General features: G+C 37.2%; 1 protein-coding gene across 1 annotated transcript in view; it reads left to right on the top strand.

The window, feature by feature from the left end:
• LOC132785990 (hemicentin-2) overlaps window positions 1-16,378 on the top strand; it is a 71,841-nt gene that overhangs the window by 25,910 nt on the left and 29,553 nt on the right. The window contains exon 2 of the mRNA XM_060792350.1: window positions 5,752-6,720. Coding sequence (XP_060648333.1) covers window positions 6,597-6,720 — 124 coding nt within the window. The 5' untranslated portion in view covers window positions 5,752-6,596. The remainder of the gene's footprint in view (window positions 1-5,751; window positions 6,721-16,378) is intronic.

Here is a 16,378-nt window from a genome sequence, read left to right on the forward strand (position 1 = left end):
GGTCACAGACAGCAAACAAACCACAAACTGTCTTAAAAATATATGTATCTCAACCTGAGATTTTTGTACTAGACTTTGCACTGTTTGCTTTTACTGTTCTGTTGCTCTGCTGTCAGCTTGCTTTGCTATTGTTCGTGAGATTGTGAACGTTGGCAGGCAACTGGTTTGTGGAGTCAATGGAGCAATATTTTCTTTTATAGACTTTACGTTTTCTATCCCAGTTGTATACATTCCAGCATTCTTCTCTCGCTCTCCTGTTCTCTTGTGGCCGCCTCAGACATATTTTCGCTTAACTACAAAAGAATGTATTGCATTTATATTGGTCATTCCTATACACTATGCAAGTGTGTGCGTACGAAAATAAATATGTGTGCTGCAAAGGTTTCGAAAACGTGACCAGGGTTCAGCTGTCTGTGACCTGAGTTCAGTAATATGGATTATGAGAAAAACATTCGTTCCCACATAAACAACTTGAGTTGCTTAAAGTATTTTTCCCCGTTTCCTGATTGCATTGATCGCGCTGCAGCGCACTTGAGACATCAAAGAAAATGTGCAATTTACTTTAAAATCTAAAAGAATATGAACTCCTATATAAAAGAAAACTTTAATCTTTGAATTTTTTTATTTGATAATTTGGGACAGTACAATGGGAGTCTCGAATAGAAGAAGCCTTTAAAAGAAGCAACACAACGTGATGACAGACATAGTGAAATACAGATAGTTGGTCAGTCGGACAGATTGAACAAAAAGGATGTTAGACGAAGGAAGATGAGGAGAAGGAGAAGTGTCTTCTGCACATTGTTGTCTTCTCGTTGATGTCGTCGTCTCATCGGACAGTTGCACGTGCCAAGAGAGATGAAGGCAGAGAGAAGCGGGATGGAGCGAGGATGTCCAAGAATAAAGTTTGAACAAAATTCTAGTTTGCGAATGGTCAGTCGTGCCAACACATGTCCACATTTACCATCAAATATATACATTCTCGTGTGTATGTAGATGTGTCTTTATACTCCTAGATGCGAAGATACTATACGCATCTCGTGGCGCTGTCAAAACAAGTTTCTTCTGCTGCTGTTGCTGCTGTGGATACGGTCGGGTCACATGGTGCGTCTGTGAGCGGGGACGGAGGAGGGGGAAGGAAGGAGGGGGACAAACATTAATTCAGTCGAAGGTCAGAACATGGGGCTCTGGCTCGGGCTCGTTGTAGGGCAATGGGGTGGTTAGTCGATGGGTCTATTCGGATTTTTGGGCCGTCAACGCTCACTCACACTGCTTTGGCTGCCACACCCACTTTTGCCCCCCGTCTAACTCTCAGCGAAAACATAAAAATTTGTTGTTGTAAATCTGCTGAGGCAGTTTGTGCGTGAGAGTGGTAGAGTTTAATAGCTACTCACACACACACACACACATACACATACACTCTTACAGACTCTTGGTTAACTATGGCCCTGTACACGTAATCTGTTGTGTAATGTCTTTAGTTGTGTCAACTGCGCTGCGTGTTCTGCCACTATAGCAAATTGGGTGCGAGCAGCAGCAGCAGCCGGGTAAAACCCTGTGGTACAAGCCATAGCCAATATACGCTGCAAAAACAGATTCTGAGTGAGTGCGAAAAATGGATTCATGCAGAGTTCTCCGTCTATATACAGCTCCCCCTCGGGTTGCACACACACACACATACACACAGCCAGAGTTGAAGTTTTGAAACAACATTTAGATAAATTTCCCAAGAGACCTGGGCAAAGCGTTGAGCAACAGCAACAGCACAAAAAAAATACAGCTTCTTCTGAAAGAATGATATAGTTTGTTACGAGAACAACAATAATAACAGCAGCAAAAACAGCAAAAGCAACAGCAATGTGATTTTTCGATTGCAGTTTATATGTCTGTGAACACAGTCAGTTGTTGAAATTGAGTAAATAACTTTCAATATTGTTTGCAAAATTGTATAAAATCAAGAAATTATTCACTTCACTCCTGAATTGTTGCTTGTACTTGATTCGATTAAACAAATTACATTTACACTAAATGTGCATTAAATTAAGAATTCTCTTTATCGTATTGTATTTTATTTTGCCTTTTCAATGTCGGTTGGATAGAAGTGGCAAATCAATTTAGCCAGCTGTCAAACTTGATTAGAAATTCAATTATAACTTTATGATTATTAAAATTTCACTTAAATTATGGTCAAGCCCATTATTTATTAATCGACCTAATGGCAATAGACAATGTTTAATTACAAACCTCAATTAACCTAAATGGCTGCGAGTAACTTTTGTAAATTCCTAAATAAAAATAAATTATTTAATAACATTTCATTAATATAATTCGATTATATCTAGCGATATTTTTATAACCCCCAACTTTAAACTTTATAATTCTATTTTTTCAATTTGATTTTATAAAAGCAAAAAAAAAAAACCTGTGACTAATAAGTTTGTGGATGTAACTTTTTTTGTTCAAAGGGTTTTTGCATTCGTTTTCACCGATGAAACATACGTTGCTACTTTTCAATTCACAAACTACAAAATAGAGACTGTAAAGGAGTAAGAGATAGATAAAAAGAGCGAGAGAGAGTTCTACACGATGTTGTTTCAACTGGAATAAGTAAGAGCTGCTCAATTTTGTAGCTCAACTATGTACTTGGTGGTTTAGTCATTAAGCTATTATGGAAAACTGTGGTGGGTAATGAAACTGCTTGTTTTGATGGTATTTCGTTTTACCGAGCAAAAGGAAAAGGAAAAGGAAAACCAATGACACGTGGAAGAAGAGCGAGAGAGACGAGATGAATGAGTCAGAAGAGGAGGAGGCGAAGGAAAGCATAACCAAATTGAGCAACATTTGTGGCATTTGGCAGAAAGTTGTGCAGCTCGAAAATTTCATCGAGCCAAATGTCAGGTCATTAATATTCAAACCGTAAACCCCACATTCCGGAACTCATGAAACTGTTTCGACTATTCCATGGAAGCTCAACAGCTCAATGTGTGGGCGACCGGCAAATAATATTTAATTAGAGAATTGTTTAGACAAACTTTTTAATTACGTTCATCTTCATACACGCATATGCGTGTGTGGGTGAATATTTGTGAGTGCCTCTGGATATCCTTTGGGTAATATGTATCAGAGTGTGTTTGTGTGTGTGTGAGTTATTAAGCGACCCGCATAAATCTTCAGATGTGGTTGGTGCTTCAAATTTTCGTGAAAAATGCACGCTTGACTGCCTCCTGCCGCCTCCTCGAGCATCGCCAGCTCGCCTACTTGTCGTTGCCCCTTCCATGAAGTAGAATGGATGACGTCGCCATTTCCATTCTACCCCATCCCACCCCACTTCCAGCCCTCTGTCGCTTTCCCTCTCGACTGGAATGACAGACTGAAAGACTGACAAGCCTGACAGCCGGGACGAGCTGTGACCGTCAGCTGCATAAATTTTAAGCGACAGCAACATTAAAGTCAACATTTTGTCAGTGGCCTACATTCAAGGCGTGGCACATCCTCCTCACAGCTGGAGAAGGGAAATAGATGGAGAAGGGGAATAGTTACGTGCATGGGTACTGCAACTACTACTGATATGGTATGCTACTGCCATTTGGTACTGCGCCTGGGAGTGCTGTCCTCTTAGCACTCTTCACTCCGCTCTCTATCTCCACTTTGCGCCTTTCACTTTCGCTGACATTCTGCTGCTGCGTTGCACTCACAAACCTACTTGTGTCATGCGTGCGACAGTGTCTATGTGTGTGTGTGTGTGTGTGTGTGTGTGTGTATGCAGATGAGTTGCCAGTAACGTGTGGAAAATTATAAAGATGAAATTGTGTTTGTCTTTTTTTGGCTCTCAGCAACAAAAAGCATACAAAAATAGCAAAAATCGTCAGCTACTCAAAGAGCATTCGCTCTCGACATACAGACATACACAAATAGTAGACCGTCGGACAAATGGATCGACGAAAGTAACGTCAACTACAGTTGGTCAACAGCTGTTGTTGGCAGAGTAATAGTAAAATGAACAAAAATATTGGAAAATATCACCCAGTAAAGTTAACAAAAATCAAGTAAGAAAGCTTTCCCCAAGCACGTTCACGATTCGAAGATAAATATCCTGACCAGGCATACATATGTTACGTACATACATATATATATTTTCACTACATTATTGTAAAATCAAAAGGACAAACTACTCTTTTTAAGAGTATTTATACATATATATATATGTAATATGGTATACTTTAAGATACTGCATTTATAAAACAAGTAAGGAAGTTAGAGTCGAGTGTACTCGACTGTAAGATACCCGCTACATATTTTGAATAAATACAAAATAATAGGGTATTATTTTTAAAATTTACAATAAAAATTCTAAAATATACCAAGGGCTATATTTGGTATATTGACATAGTACTACATTTAAAATATACCATAGAGTTCAAAATACACCACATTGTAAGTCCAGAAATGTTTTTGTCCATATAAAGTTTTTCTTTAATAATTTTTTACAATTTTTCGTGACTAAATTAGGATTAATAAACACCGCAGTTATTATTTTAGGTACCGAAAGTCGCGAACCTAGCTTAAAAAATATACTTACCATTCCATTTTTTGTACAATTGTAATAGTGGAAGTGGACGTGGCCAACTTGAGACAAACTTCTTCTGCGTGTAAAGTACTTTCGAAAAAAAAGTATATCTTTATCTCTTATAGTTTCTGTAATATAGGTGTTCATAGGGCGGAACATAGGGGCAGACAGACTGACGTCTAGGCTGTTGCTGTAGCTAATGAAGAATATATGTATATACTTTATATGGTCGGATATGCCTTTTTCCGTTTGTTACATACATTTTCTGCAGGCACAAAATTATGATACCATTCTACCCTATAGGTGACGGGTTGGTAGTTTTGGCGCAGTGGATGGTAGCTTTCTTAATTGATTTTTTTTTTTTAACACAAATAACTTGTAAGACATTCATTTACATTACTGTAATAAAGATGGATAACTTTAATCATGATCATATATCCGATCAGCGATCAATTTTACCACTGCTCAATTAGGTAAATGCTCTTATGGTTAGAATACTAATGTAGTTGCTAGTAAAAATGTACGAGAAAATACAAATAAAAATAAACAATTTTTAATAAACAAAAAAATTTTATTTTTCAAGCCTTAAAGGTTATGTTCTGTGTTCAAATTAAGTCTAGTGCTATGTCTCAATACGTATACGTAATTCACGTATAAGACTGCGTATATACAATGTGTCGTCTAATTCAATTGTGTCTGATTCAACTGTGATCAACATTACAAATAGTATTCATGTTTAATTAGATGGCAAGATACGGGGATAGGAATGCATTTTGCTGATACTATGGACTGTGGTATTGAATACAAATTGCATTGGCAAGGACACTGGTGTAGTGGCAACAGGAGTGGCATGTGGCTGGGCCAATTGGGGGGCACTAAGTCCGCAAATGGCGTAACTTGAGATAATTAATTGAGCGCAAAACTAAACACGAAAGCAGTAAAAGCAATTATCTACAATAACAATGGCATCCTGGCACATGCATGGAAGCTGATTACGCGCACACAAACATACAAACACACACAGACACAATCAGAGAAACACACACAAACATAGTAGAAAACGCCCAAAAGTAATAGTGAAGGGATAACAAAGAAGAGGGAATCAGTTGGCATTTAGTAGTCGAATATAAATCGATTGTCTATTAACGGAGCATTAAAAATCGTGATTGCCTTTTGTTTCATTCCAGATAAATGTGCCTGACCCACAACACAAATAAGAGAAGTTCGCACCAAAAACCAATACGAAGACAACAACAGTAACAACAGCAACAACATCGAATCCAAGGGATAAAATCAAACCCGAAACTTACTGCACACAACTGACAGATGTTGGCGTTGTTGTTTTAACTGCTGAGTGGCTCAGGGAAAACACATCTCAAGTGAATCGAGGAAAGTACAAGAGAGCGGGCCAAGGGACTGGACCAGAGACTAGAAGCATGGCAAATAGCCAAAGGTTGTTTATGACGAAACAAGAGGAAAGCTCATAAAAATACATGAAGAGCTAAGCAAAACAAACAAGCAAATGCATCATCTACTCAAACTTAAATAACTCGATAGATAGTTAAATCAAACGATTGAATATGCAAAAATCCAGTGTGAAAACATTTCGCGATAAAATTGGCAATAAAAACCAAAACCGTCCCACATAAATCGTCGATTATTGCAACACAGAAGAACTCCATATATTTTATTTGCCCCGAAAAGTTGTTATCTAAAGAAGCAACGGATAGTAAAATTGCAAACGCTTGCAGAAATCGAGATTAAAAACAAACCAAATATATCGCACCTCGCATTTATAGCGTTGCGTTGCGTATACGTCACATGTGACATCACGTAAAGGCGTTGTTCACTTTCTGCAAAGAAAACAAAGAAGGGAGAAAAACACGATATTAGGGTGGTGTTAAATGCGTTTACATATCTGCGGCGCGGCAGCTGCCGCTCCCCCTGGTGGTGCATCGAGATACCAGTGAAAGTGCTGAGACTCGCATTATTTCTGCGTAGGTGAACATTTATCGCTCTGAGGAAGCGCAGCATGCGCTTGTGGAAAAATCGATCAAAAATGCGAATAGACAGAACAGCGAAGGTGCACACCGCACCGCACTACCGGCCACAATTGGCACAGTTACTTATCGGCGGCATTCTCTACATGACAATTGGTAAGTACTTTTATTAAAATTAGCCAAGAGGTGGAAAATAGGTCAACCGCAGACTGTAAGAGTCTCCCACACTTAGACCAAATTATTATAGTACAATACATATTTAAAATGATTTAATAAAATAAATTTAGTAGACTGCACATTGGGTATTTAATGTTCTACCTTTCGTACAATTCTCATGCCATGCTACTTTAGAACAAAGTACTTTGGTAATTTTAGTCAAACTGATACAAAAATAAAAATATAATACAAGGGAACCAAAATAAATACAACAGCATCCAACACACCAACAAACTATGGGTTTTAGTTGTTATCAAAATTCTACAGTACATTAACAAGATGAACATGGATTGATTTACTCGTCTGTTGATGCTGATTCAGAATATGTACATTTACAATCGGGTGTTAGTAATAACTCATTCTTATTGTTTGCTTGGTGGAACTATAGTTATCCCTTCATTCCTTGAATATCGCGCCTATTTTATTACTATAGTTCCTTAATTAATTACCTAATAAGACTAGTACTGAATATAAATGTCAAATTAAAATTATATGTACTTGTAATGAATAAAAAAATAGATGTTAAACCTCTGCTGTAATCATTCGAGATTTGCGCTAATTAGCTATCTATCTTAACATTAGTGATTAACTGCAAACCAAGCAACAAGACATTCACATATCTTTCTCAAGACTTGATGAGCTTTACAATTTACCTCACGAAAGTTTTTCCAAATTTAGTTAAAGTCTATGCTTTTGGGTTGACTTTAACTAAGGGATACAAAAAGCCAACGAACTGGCTGTGAATTCAAACAAACTAGTAGTCCAATTGTCATGTGAAATGCATGTGTAATTCAACGTACATTAAAAATGAATGAGTATCTGTCTGACGCTCATGAGATTGTTGATATTACCGTTGACATCGACTGATGTCCTGAAAATATTCAACCAGTTGGATTTGTGATATTCTGAATCTAGCAATTTGAGACTGGTAAATATTCATCGCAAAATTTAATGATGACAAAAATTGATCAAATGCAATCCAAATATTTTAGCTACATGTAATATATTTTGAAATTCTGCCATGAAATTCATTGTTGCATACATAACATATGTACATCCATATTGCAAATGACTGAATATTCTAAGTGTATGGACCTGACAGCTGAACAAGGCACATAATTAAATATACGTTGGTTCAGTTGCCACAGTCGATTTACATATATGTAGATATACAAATCAAGTATACGCCCCTTGTGCATCAGCCTCTCAACTGGTTTTCAATGCAATCACGCACACTTATGCGAATGTGTACTCATACACACTTATAGATACTTAATGTCAAAGCAGTTAACTCGCCTAGTCGACGGTCGAGAGTGAAGAGATTCAAAGACTAGTGTGCTTTGTGTGGCTTTTCACTATTGTAATTTCGTGATTACAGATTATTTTGCTAATTTCATACAAGGCCATATTGCAATGCATAGAATAGCTATAATAATCTATAATAATACACCTAGTTTTGTAAACTTATTTATATGAATACCATATATCAAAACAGGTCTAATAATAATAAAGAAGAAGAGAAAAGTATAATAAAGGGGAAAAATGAAAATGAAATAAATACTATAATGTTTGCTTGATTTCGCCCCATTGCTGTTATATGTTATAAGAAGCTATTAGCGTATTTTTTGCTGTCGACATCGACTTGAAGCGCTTCCACACAAATGGAAAGGAAGTGAAAAAGCAAAACATGGAAACATAATTCATGAGCTTGGAAAAAAATGTTGAATTGTAAATGATTAGTCAGAGGCAGATAGCCACGAGGCAAAAGCAAACTTTAAACCCTAAAGAGCACACGAATATATTGTAAAAAAAATATCTGCTGAAAAGAGAGCAGAAAAAGCATAAATATGTTAAGCCCAGTGATTGGGGGTTAAAAAAAAATTCCGTGTTGGGGCTTAAGCTTTAACTATTGTAGCTGTTGCTGCTGCTACTGCTGCTGCTGTAGTACCAAAAAGAAAGTGTAACAGTTGACCCAGCTAGCAAGACTTTCACGTACTTATAGAATATTATATTGATTTTTTCTTACTGCATGGGGCAGTAAGTTTTGCCGTTGCTCTTACGAGTACATTGTACTTCAACTACCGTCGTCTGCCTCCCACCCAGCCAGCTTCAGTGACTTTTACGCTTGCTTCGGTTACTGGTCTGGCGTAAGATTGATTTATTTGCCATTTCGTTGGGAGCTTCATTTTATTTTTAAACATTATTCATAACTTTTTCATGCGCTGCGGCTTTGTTGTAATTTATTTCGAAGGAGCGTAAAATAAATTGGCCGAAATTTGTTAGCATTTAAAAATGATTTGCATTCGGCCAAAACTTTGCTCTTTTTTTCGCTTCGCTTCTCTTTCTTTCTATTTGCTTTCTCCTACTCTCTATTTCTTTGCTCGTTTGATTGGCTTGGCATTAAACGCCTCTATTGGCAGTCAAAGAAAAAGAAAGTCCAAGACTATGTCACTTAAGTACTCTAAAAGTGCTCCAAATGTCTTGTGTATGTTGTACCTTTTGTGCGTTACGTATACGCAATATTGTCCGGCCAAGGATGCGGATAGCTGCTCGGCTGCTGCACGCATATAAATTATGTCAATAAAAATAAAATCAACAACGCTCTCTTTCTTTTTTGTGTCTGTGTTTTGCTTATAATTTTTGACTTTTTTGTGTTGAAAAACTTTTCACTTTCCTTTTTAGGTTGGGACATTATTTTTCTGCTTTCATTTCCGTCTGTTTGGTTTTATTGAAGTTTTTAGATGTCATGTTGCTGCTGCCCCTCTCTCCGACTCTCTTTTTCGCTTCTTGGTCATCCACTTACTGTTAGTGCGCTCGCATTTTTTTCGCGAAATAAATATTAAAAAAAAATCCGTTTCCAGTTCCGTCTGCCATTTTCACGAATTTTTCTTGTGTAAGAGAGAAAGAATTTTGTGCCCGTTGCCTTCTATAACTTTGGCTTTTCGAAGGTTTATCCATTGCATTCGCGAATTTTCCCACGACGCCAAATGAATACTGAACAAAAACGTGGAAAATAACAAAATAAAACAAAACAATGAAATGAAAAATTATAGCTGACACCCTGTGCCCATCTTTCTGACTGCAAATGTGTTTTTGCCATCAATTTTTATTGCGAGCAGAGTGTATCAATAAATTTAACAGTAAAGTGCAGATTTAAAACCAAAACTGAATCATCGTTTATATCTCATTTCAAGCATAACTCCTCACACATGCTTGGTGACTATCTGGAGCTTATGGAGCCATTGAATTGGTTTATGAGATTTAAGTTTTCACACAATTTGGTTCTGCTTTTTCTGTATTGTTGCTTAATTATCTAAAATATTACGATAAAGTCTTTGAACTCTTAATTCTTCAGTTAAGAGTCCTATGATATAAATCGCAGTGTTTTTTGAAAGTTCAATGAGTGGCTTCCAAAAATGAAAGCCTCCTATATATTTTATGAACAGCATAAACAACATCAAAATGCTATATATCAATATTAATGAAGTTTCAACACACACAGTACAGTACAGCAGAGAACAGCACACCGGTGGATGTAAAAAAGAGTGTTGACAGCTGCTTTTATTCACCTGTCAGACACAAAAGCCGCTAAACTGTTGATAAGCTGAAGACAGGGTTGGCATCATCAGAGTACTGGGGCTGGTCCACACAATCATCCGACACAACAGCAGCCAGCTATGCATTCGACTATCTCAGTTAACCAGGAGGGTTTGTCCATGCCGTCAATTCCAGAGAGCCAAGCTGGAGACAAGCCTTTTGACAGTAAAACCAATAAAAATCCTTCACAATCATTTATCAATAAGTTTCAGGACAGTGCGGCGATAGAACGCCCTCAAACAATGGCCATCCCTCTCTTGAGGGCGCCGTTCAAGGCGAGAAGTATGAGAATGTATAAAAAGAATGGAAATATCAAAGCAGTATGTATAAGTATGTATATCTGTAAACATATATGGGATGTCCTTCCTTATTTGGGGCGCCTTAGGCTGGTTCATGTCCAGCGTGGTCAGTCCTGTTTTCTGTCAGTCTCTATAAATGTCATAAAGTTCGATCGATTACAAATGACAGTGAATATTGTTATTCAGTGAAAAAAATACAACATGTGAATCAGATGTGGAAAACAGCAAATTGTGGTAGCTTAATTCAGGAAAGTTGCTTTAACAGCTTAACATTAACTTATTGACTACAAATTAATCAAGTTATTTGAAGAATTTGAATAAAACGTAAAGTATATCAATCGAAATAACATGAGAGTCATGAAACAATTCAATGTACATTAACTTCTTTAAGTTAGCTAGAAAATTTTCAACATAAAGTGCCTTTTAATCAATACTTTAAGATGCAGACCAAATGTAAATATTTGTTGAAATTAGTTGAATGGTTTTAGGGCTTCACTCGTATTATCTTATAATTACAATGCAATAATATTTTGTTGGCTTTACGTTTAAACTGGCATCCGAAAATCGCATCTTCTTTGTCACAAGGCCGACAAAGAATTCAAGCGTGAATAAAAAGAACTACTCAAAGCAGATGAGCAATTTTTGAGTCTTAGCCAAAAATAATAGAACGAAGGAGAAAAATTGAAAATAAAAAGTAGAATCTGCGGCAGACATGGATAAAAATATTTAATTAATTTTTATCTTTGCTGTCTGTCTGTCTGGACTCTTGGCTTGTGACGGGCCTTTTACCATAAAGTACTCGTAGAGCGAAAATGTAATTCAATTTCGGCGGGCAACAATGGCAGCGGCGACGGCAGCGGCAGGGGTGAGGGATGAGGGATGAGTGTCGAGGGGTGGGTGGCAATGGTTGGAGGTGGCGGAGCCATTGCAGCTGACAGTTCAATTCGGAACAAGTGTTTCTGAGAGTTATTTGCTGTCGCCTTACTTTTGTTTACAACGATCCTGAAGCGGTGAGCGTCCTTTGCTTTGCAAGGCAAATGAGTGCCAAGTGCCGCACTCTCACAGCCAAAGCGAGAGAGAAAGCGAGACCGAGAGAGAGAACGACAAGCAGAGTCAGATCCAAACTCTCAAACAATATCTGATAAGCTGCATCATGTATTTGCATACTTCCGGCAATTTGTTTTTGTGCGAACCAAACGAATCGAGACAAATGCAATAAGCGTTGAACAACAAAAAAAGGAGAGCGCAAAAAAGAAAAGAAACAAGGAAAAAATGACACAAGGCATAAAGATAAAACCGAACGAGTGGGTGAACTGCCGCATGCTGCATGCCGCATCCTGCTGCATGTCTCTGCATTACCAAGCAGCACACATAACAGAGCACGAGCTCGGCTTGCATTGTGCATTCAAATTACGTTGCCGCATTGTTCCCTTTCCTTCCGCAGCAGCTCCACAATTCTCAGTCCCCCAATCCCCGATCCCCGATCCTTTCATGCATCCCAAACTCCGGCCATGAGCAACGCGTTGTTTATTTACGTTGTTTGCCATTTGTTGTGCGTTTTCTCTGCTCTTCTTTCCCCATTCGCCAACTTTCGTTGTGCTTTTCCTTCGACCCTGCATAGTTTTCAAAAATATTGTTAGCCATAAATTTGGCGACACGAGAGCCAGCTGAATACCCAGCGGCAGCCATCGAAAGCTGAATTGCATACTCCCAAATGCTGGCATTTGTTTAGAAACAGTAACTTGCCATTTAACATCAACTTGGCCTCAGTTACACGACATTTCCCACCAGTTTTTCAGCTTTGCACTTAAAACGATATTTACAAATGAGTCAAGAAATTCATTTAGTTCATTTAAAAAAAAAATTGAAACGCAATAGCGAAAATTATTTGAAAAATTATAGTTAGTCATGAAATTGTATGTTACTTTAAATTAATTTTGACGTATTTTTTTTTTTCAATGCATAATTAATATGTATTTTTTTAATTTCTTGCTTCTTTTCTGGTCTCAGCCATTTGAATTGTCAAGTATTAATTAATATTTTATACATTTGATTATAAATTAAATCATTAGTATTTTTGGGTTGTTCTTGACAGTAAATGAAAGCTATAGTAAATATTTGAAAGTACAAAATACCAATCGGCTTTTCTAGAATCCACAACGTTCAATGACAACGCAAACGAATAGATAAAAGTTATTACAAATTGAAACTGGAAACACTCGAATAGAAATACGTTCAAACTGATACCTCTAATAAAAAAAAGACATTTCCATTACTGCGATTAAATCGTCGGGCAGTCAGATAGATAAGAACAGCGCTGAGACCAAGGGAGGACAGGAATGAAAATGAATATAAAGAGAATACGGCATTGGGGGATTTGCATTGTAAGCCTTTCACATCAACGCCGTTGACTGGGCTGCAAGAATAAAACTGAATACGCTTTTGCTATTATTTCAATTGTTATTGTTTATATGCATTGGTTCCGACAGCTACAGTGTGCTTTTGTCCATTAAAGTAAAAAAAATAATAATAAAAAAATGTGTAGACCAAAAAATAAGCGAAGGACAGACAAGAGGGCAAAATCAAAATATATCCCATAAAACATTTTGGTTTTGATGTACATTTTTATGGCGCATAATATTAGCCTGACATAATTATCAATCTTTACGGCCAGCTCGAATGGCCTCATAAAATGAGAAATAGAAAGACAAGAGAACATAGGGCGAAAAACGTTGCGTATGCGCAATACCAAAAAAACGCTTTTCGGCGTAAAGGAAGAAAGGATTATTACACGTGCACACACTGATCAAATTAGCAATTCTAAGCCATTTGGTGGGCAATATTAGCAGCAGATATATTCATGCCGATTGCCATATGGAGCACAGGGCGTATGAGTGTCGAATACTCGTACATATCCAAACACACACACACTCACGTACACCGATGCATGCTGTAATGTTGCAGCAGTGAATGCTGCTGTCAGAGTGTTTTGTGGTTTGGCCCTGCCTTCTAGGGACTGCTGTCAATGGCGATGTACAAAGAGCTGTGGTGGGCGCGGGTGTCGGACAATTCCTATTGCCACTCCCACGCAACATGCACGTTGTGCCTGTGCCTGCGCCGCTCTGCGCTCGCTGATGCAGTGGTGCAGACCTCAGGACGCGTGTCGAAGCATCTCAGTTGGAAAATGGGTGACAATTCATGACAGAGCAATGCGCGCAATTTGCATATATGGTCGGATGGTTGGGCAACTCAACTCGTTGGCTCCGCTGGTCGTTTGGGTTCCCAGGTTGCTCTTTTTGTGCCAGGCCGCAAAATTCTCTCTAGAATTCGTTACCCGCTTCGGTTTTGACTTGGCTCAAATACCCAAACACATATACACAGCCTCACTTACCCGTTTGAGTGTTCACCCACTTAAGGACATTATGCAAAAATTCATTTTCAGTGCATTTTAGCATCAAAATAAAAACAAAATTCGTTCGAATTTTAAATGCAAATGGCACCCAATGGATGCTGGGGACTGGCTGCTGTCTATAGTATATCATGGTTGTCTATATCTAAGCAAGAGGTCAAAGGCAAATACCATATGAAGAACATTGACAAAGTTAAGCACACAAAATGTGGTTCGAACTGCTGGACTTAAAACAAAATTGGATTTCTTTCAATAATCCTATGCAAGCTGGTAAAATCATTTAAATCGAGAAAACTAAAAATGAAGATGAAAATATTGTGTGAAAATGCAAGTTTAGTCTATTTTCACATAAACTCCGACTCTTTCCTCTCTTTAAGAGAATATTGTCACGAAAATTGTATTAAAACGTTTGAAGAAAAGCTGATTGACTTGAACGGACTCAAATTATCTGAGGGAATTTCTTCAACTAACTAACGTTTATTCCGACCATTTTAGGCCTTGCTAATGCAAATTTTATTTATATTTTCACCTACTCTTATTGGAAGATTCTTTTTTGTGCCTGTTTACGATCAAATTAAAGATATTTTAAATATAATTTTGTTTTTGTACTATATAAAAAATTTTTGGAGCCTCGGTTAAGTAATGAAATAATGAATAGTCTGGCAAATAAATACAAATTTTAATTTTCTATTTATGCTTTTACTACTTTTACTTATTTACTTCTTCAAAGAATTAACATATGCTAATAATTTTATGTGTTTAAAATATATATTTATTTATTTACTGCTGAATTACTTAAAATACTTTAAGCTATTATTATGGTTAAGGGCGGAGAGTGTATTTTGCATGAGTGTTGAAAGCCTGCAGGAATTGTGAGCACAAATTTTAGTGGGCTCACTGCACAGTGGAAATAATGGCACTCCAATGAGTTGTCGGGGGAAAAAAAATAAACACAAGCACGCGATGCTATGCGATGCGATGCGAAGGGGTTTAGTTTTATTCCTTTTATTTGCTGGCAAACAATGTGAAATACTTGCGGTCTGAATGTAAGACGAAACTCGCTGGAAAGTATGCTCTAAGAACCGGATATGCTGGCCGTTTTTGACGCTGGCTTTGAAATCTATAGGTAAACATAAAGGCAACCCGCGGCGTATAATAGCAACCCAAGGCTGCGCGAGCAACCAAGAACTGTTCCATTTTCTAAGAATAGACAAACAAAAAACGAAAAGCGAAAAAAAGAAACCCAAGAACTTCAGTAAAGTAACAACAAAAACAACTGCAAGGCAGCTGCTTCTGCTGCTCTTTCTGTGGCTGCAGTCGATTCATGAGTGCAGGAAATGCTTTATGAGTTGGTCGTCATTTCCCGTGCCCCATAAACAGCATGCAGGCAAATTGAAATTTCTCTTTGCCTCCCCATTGAGTCTTGGTAACAAAGCTGCCCAAATTCATAACCAAAATAGAAGCGAATGCTGCTTTTTGCTGGCTCTCATCGTCAAGACGATGCGCAGCCAGAATGGCGTCGTCTTTGACTCAATGCGAGCACAGCAGCCAAAGGCTCTAACTGCTCATAATTTATGCTAACGGCAATTTAAACTTCGCCCGTTATTTATTAAAACCACGCAAAGTTTCCCCTTCACTTCTCTTCACACTGGCAATATAGTACAATAAGGTCGCGTTTTCCACTGACAACTACCAAAGCAAAGTTCGCACAGTGGATTTTAGCTCATAAAAAAGAGTTGAGAAATTGGAAGATATCGTTAATCTTTTATTATCTATTATTATAAATTGTTATTTTTTACTAACGAAATGCTTTATTATTGAATCATATGTTTCGAATTTATATATCAGTATTACATTCAAATAAAATCGAAATACATAAATTATATACATTAAATATTGATGGAGAAATTTATAAATTTGTTAATAGTGATATAATAATATAAAAGTATTGTAAATATTATAGCTCTATTCAAGCTAGTGAGTATTCTTCTCAATACATAAAATAAAAACAAGAAAAAAAAAATTGAAACACATTTGATCTGCCTGCAAACAAAACAAGTGAAGTCGAAAAAGTATTACAGCCTTTTTTATATTCTCTAAAATCTAGGATGGACATAGCCCTGATTAAGAATATATATACTTTATAGGGTCGGAGGAGAAGGAAAAATTATTTTAAAAATTATATTCAATTAGTTTTTAAGAATAAGTTTAAAAATATATTAAATTGTTGTTAAGCTCTTTTCGTTCAAGTACGTTTTCTTTCTTTAATTAGACAAAATGGGAACAAATAAAG

This window comes from Drosophila nasuta, chromosome 2R, assembly GCF_023558535.2.
Source record: "Drosophila nasuta strain 15112-1781.00 chromosome 2R, ASM2355853v1, whole genome shotgun sequence".
NCBI classification, from domain to species: Eukaryota; Metazoa; Arthropoda; class Insecta; order Diptera; family Drosophilidae; genus Drosophila; species Drosophila nasuta.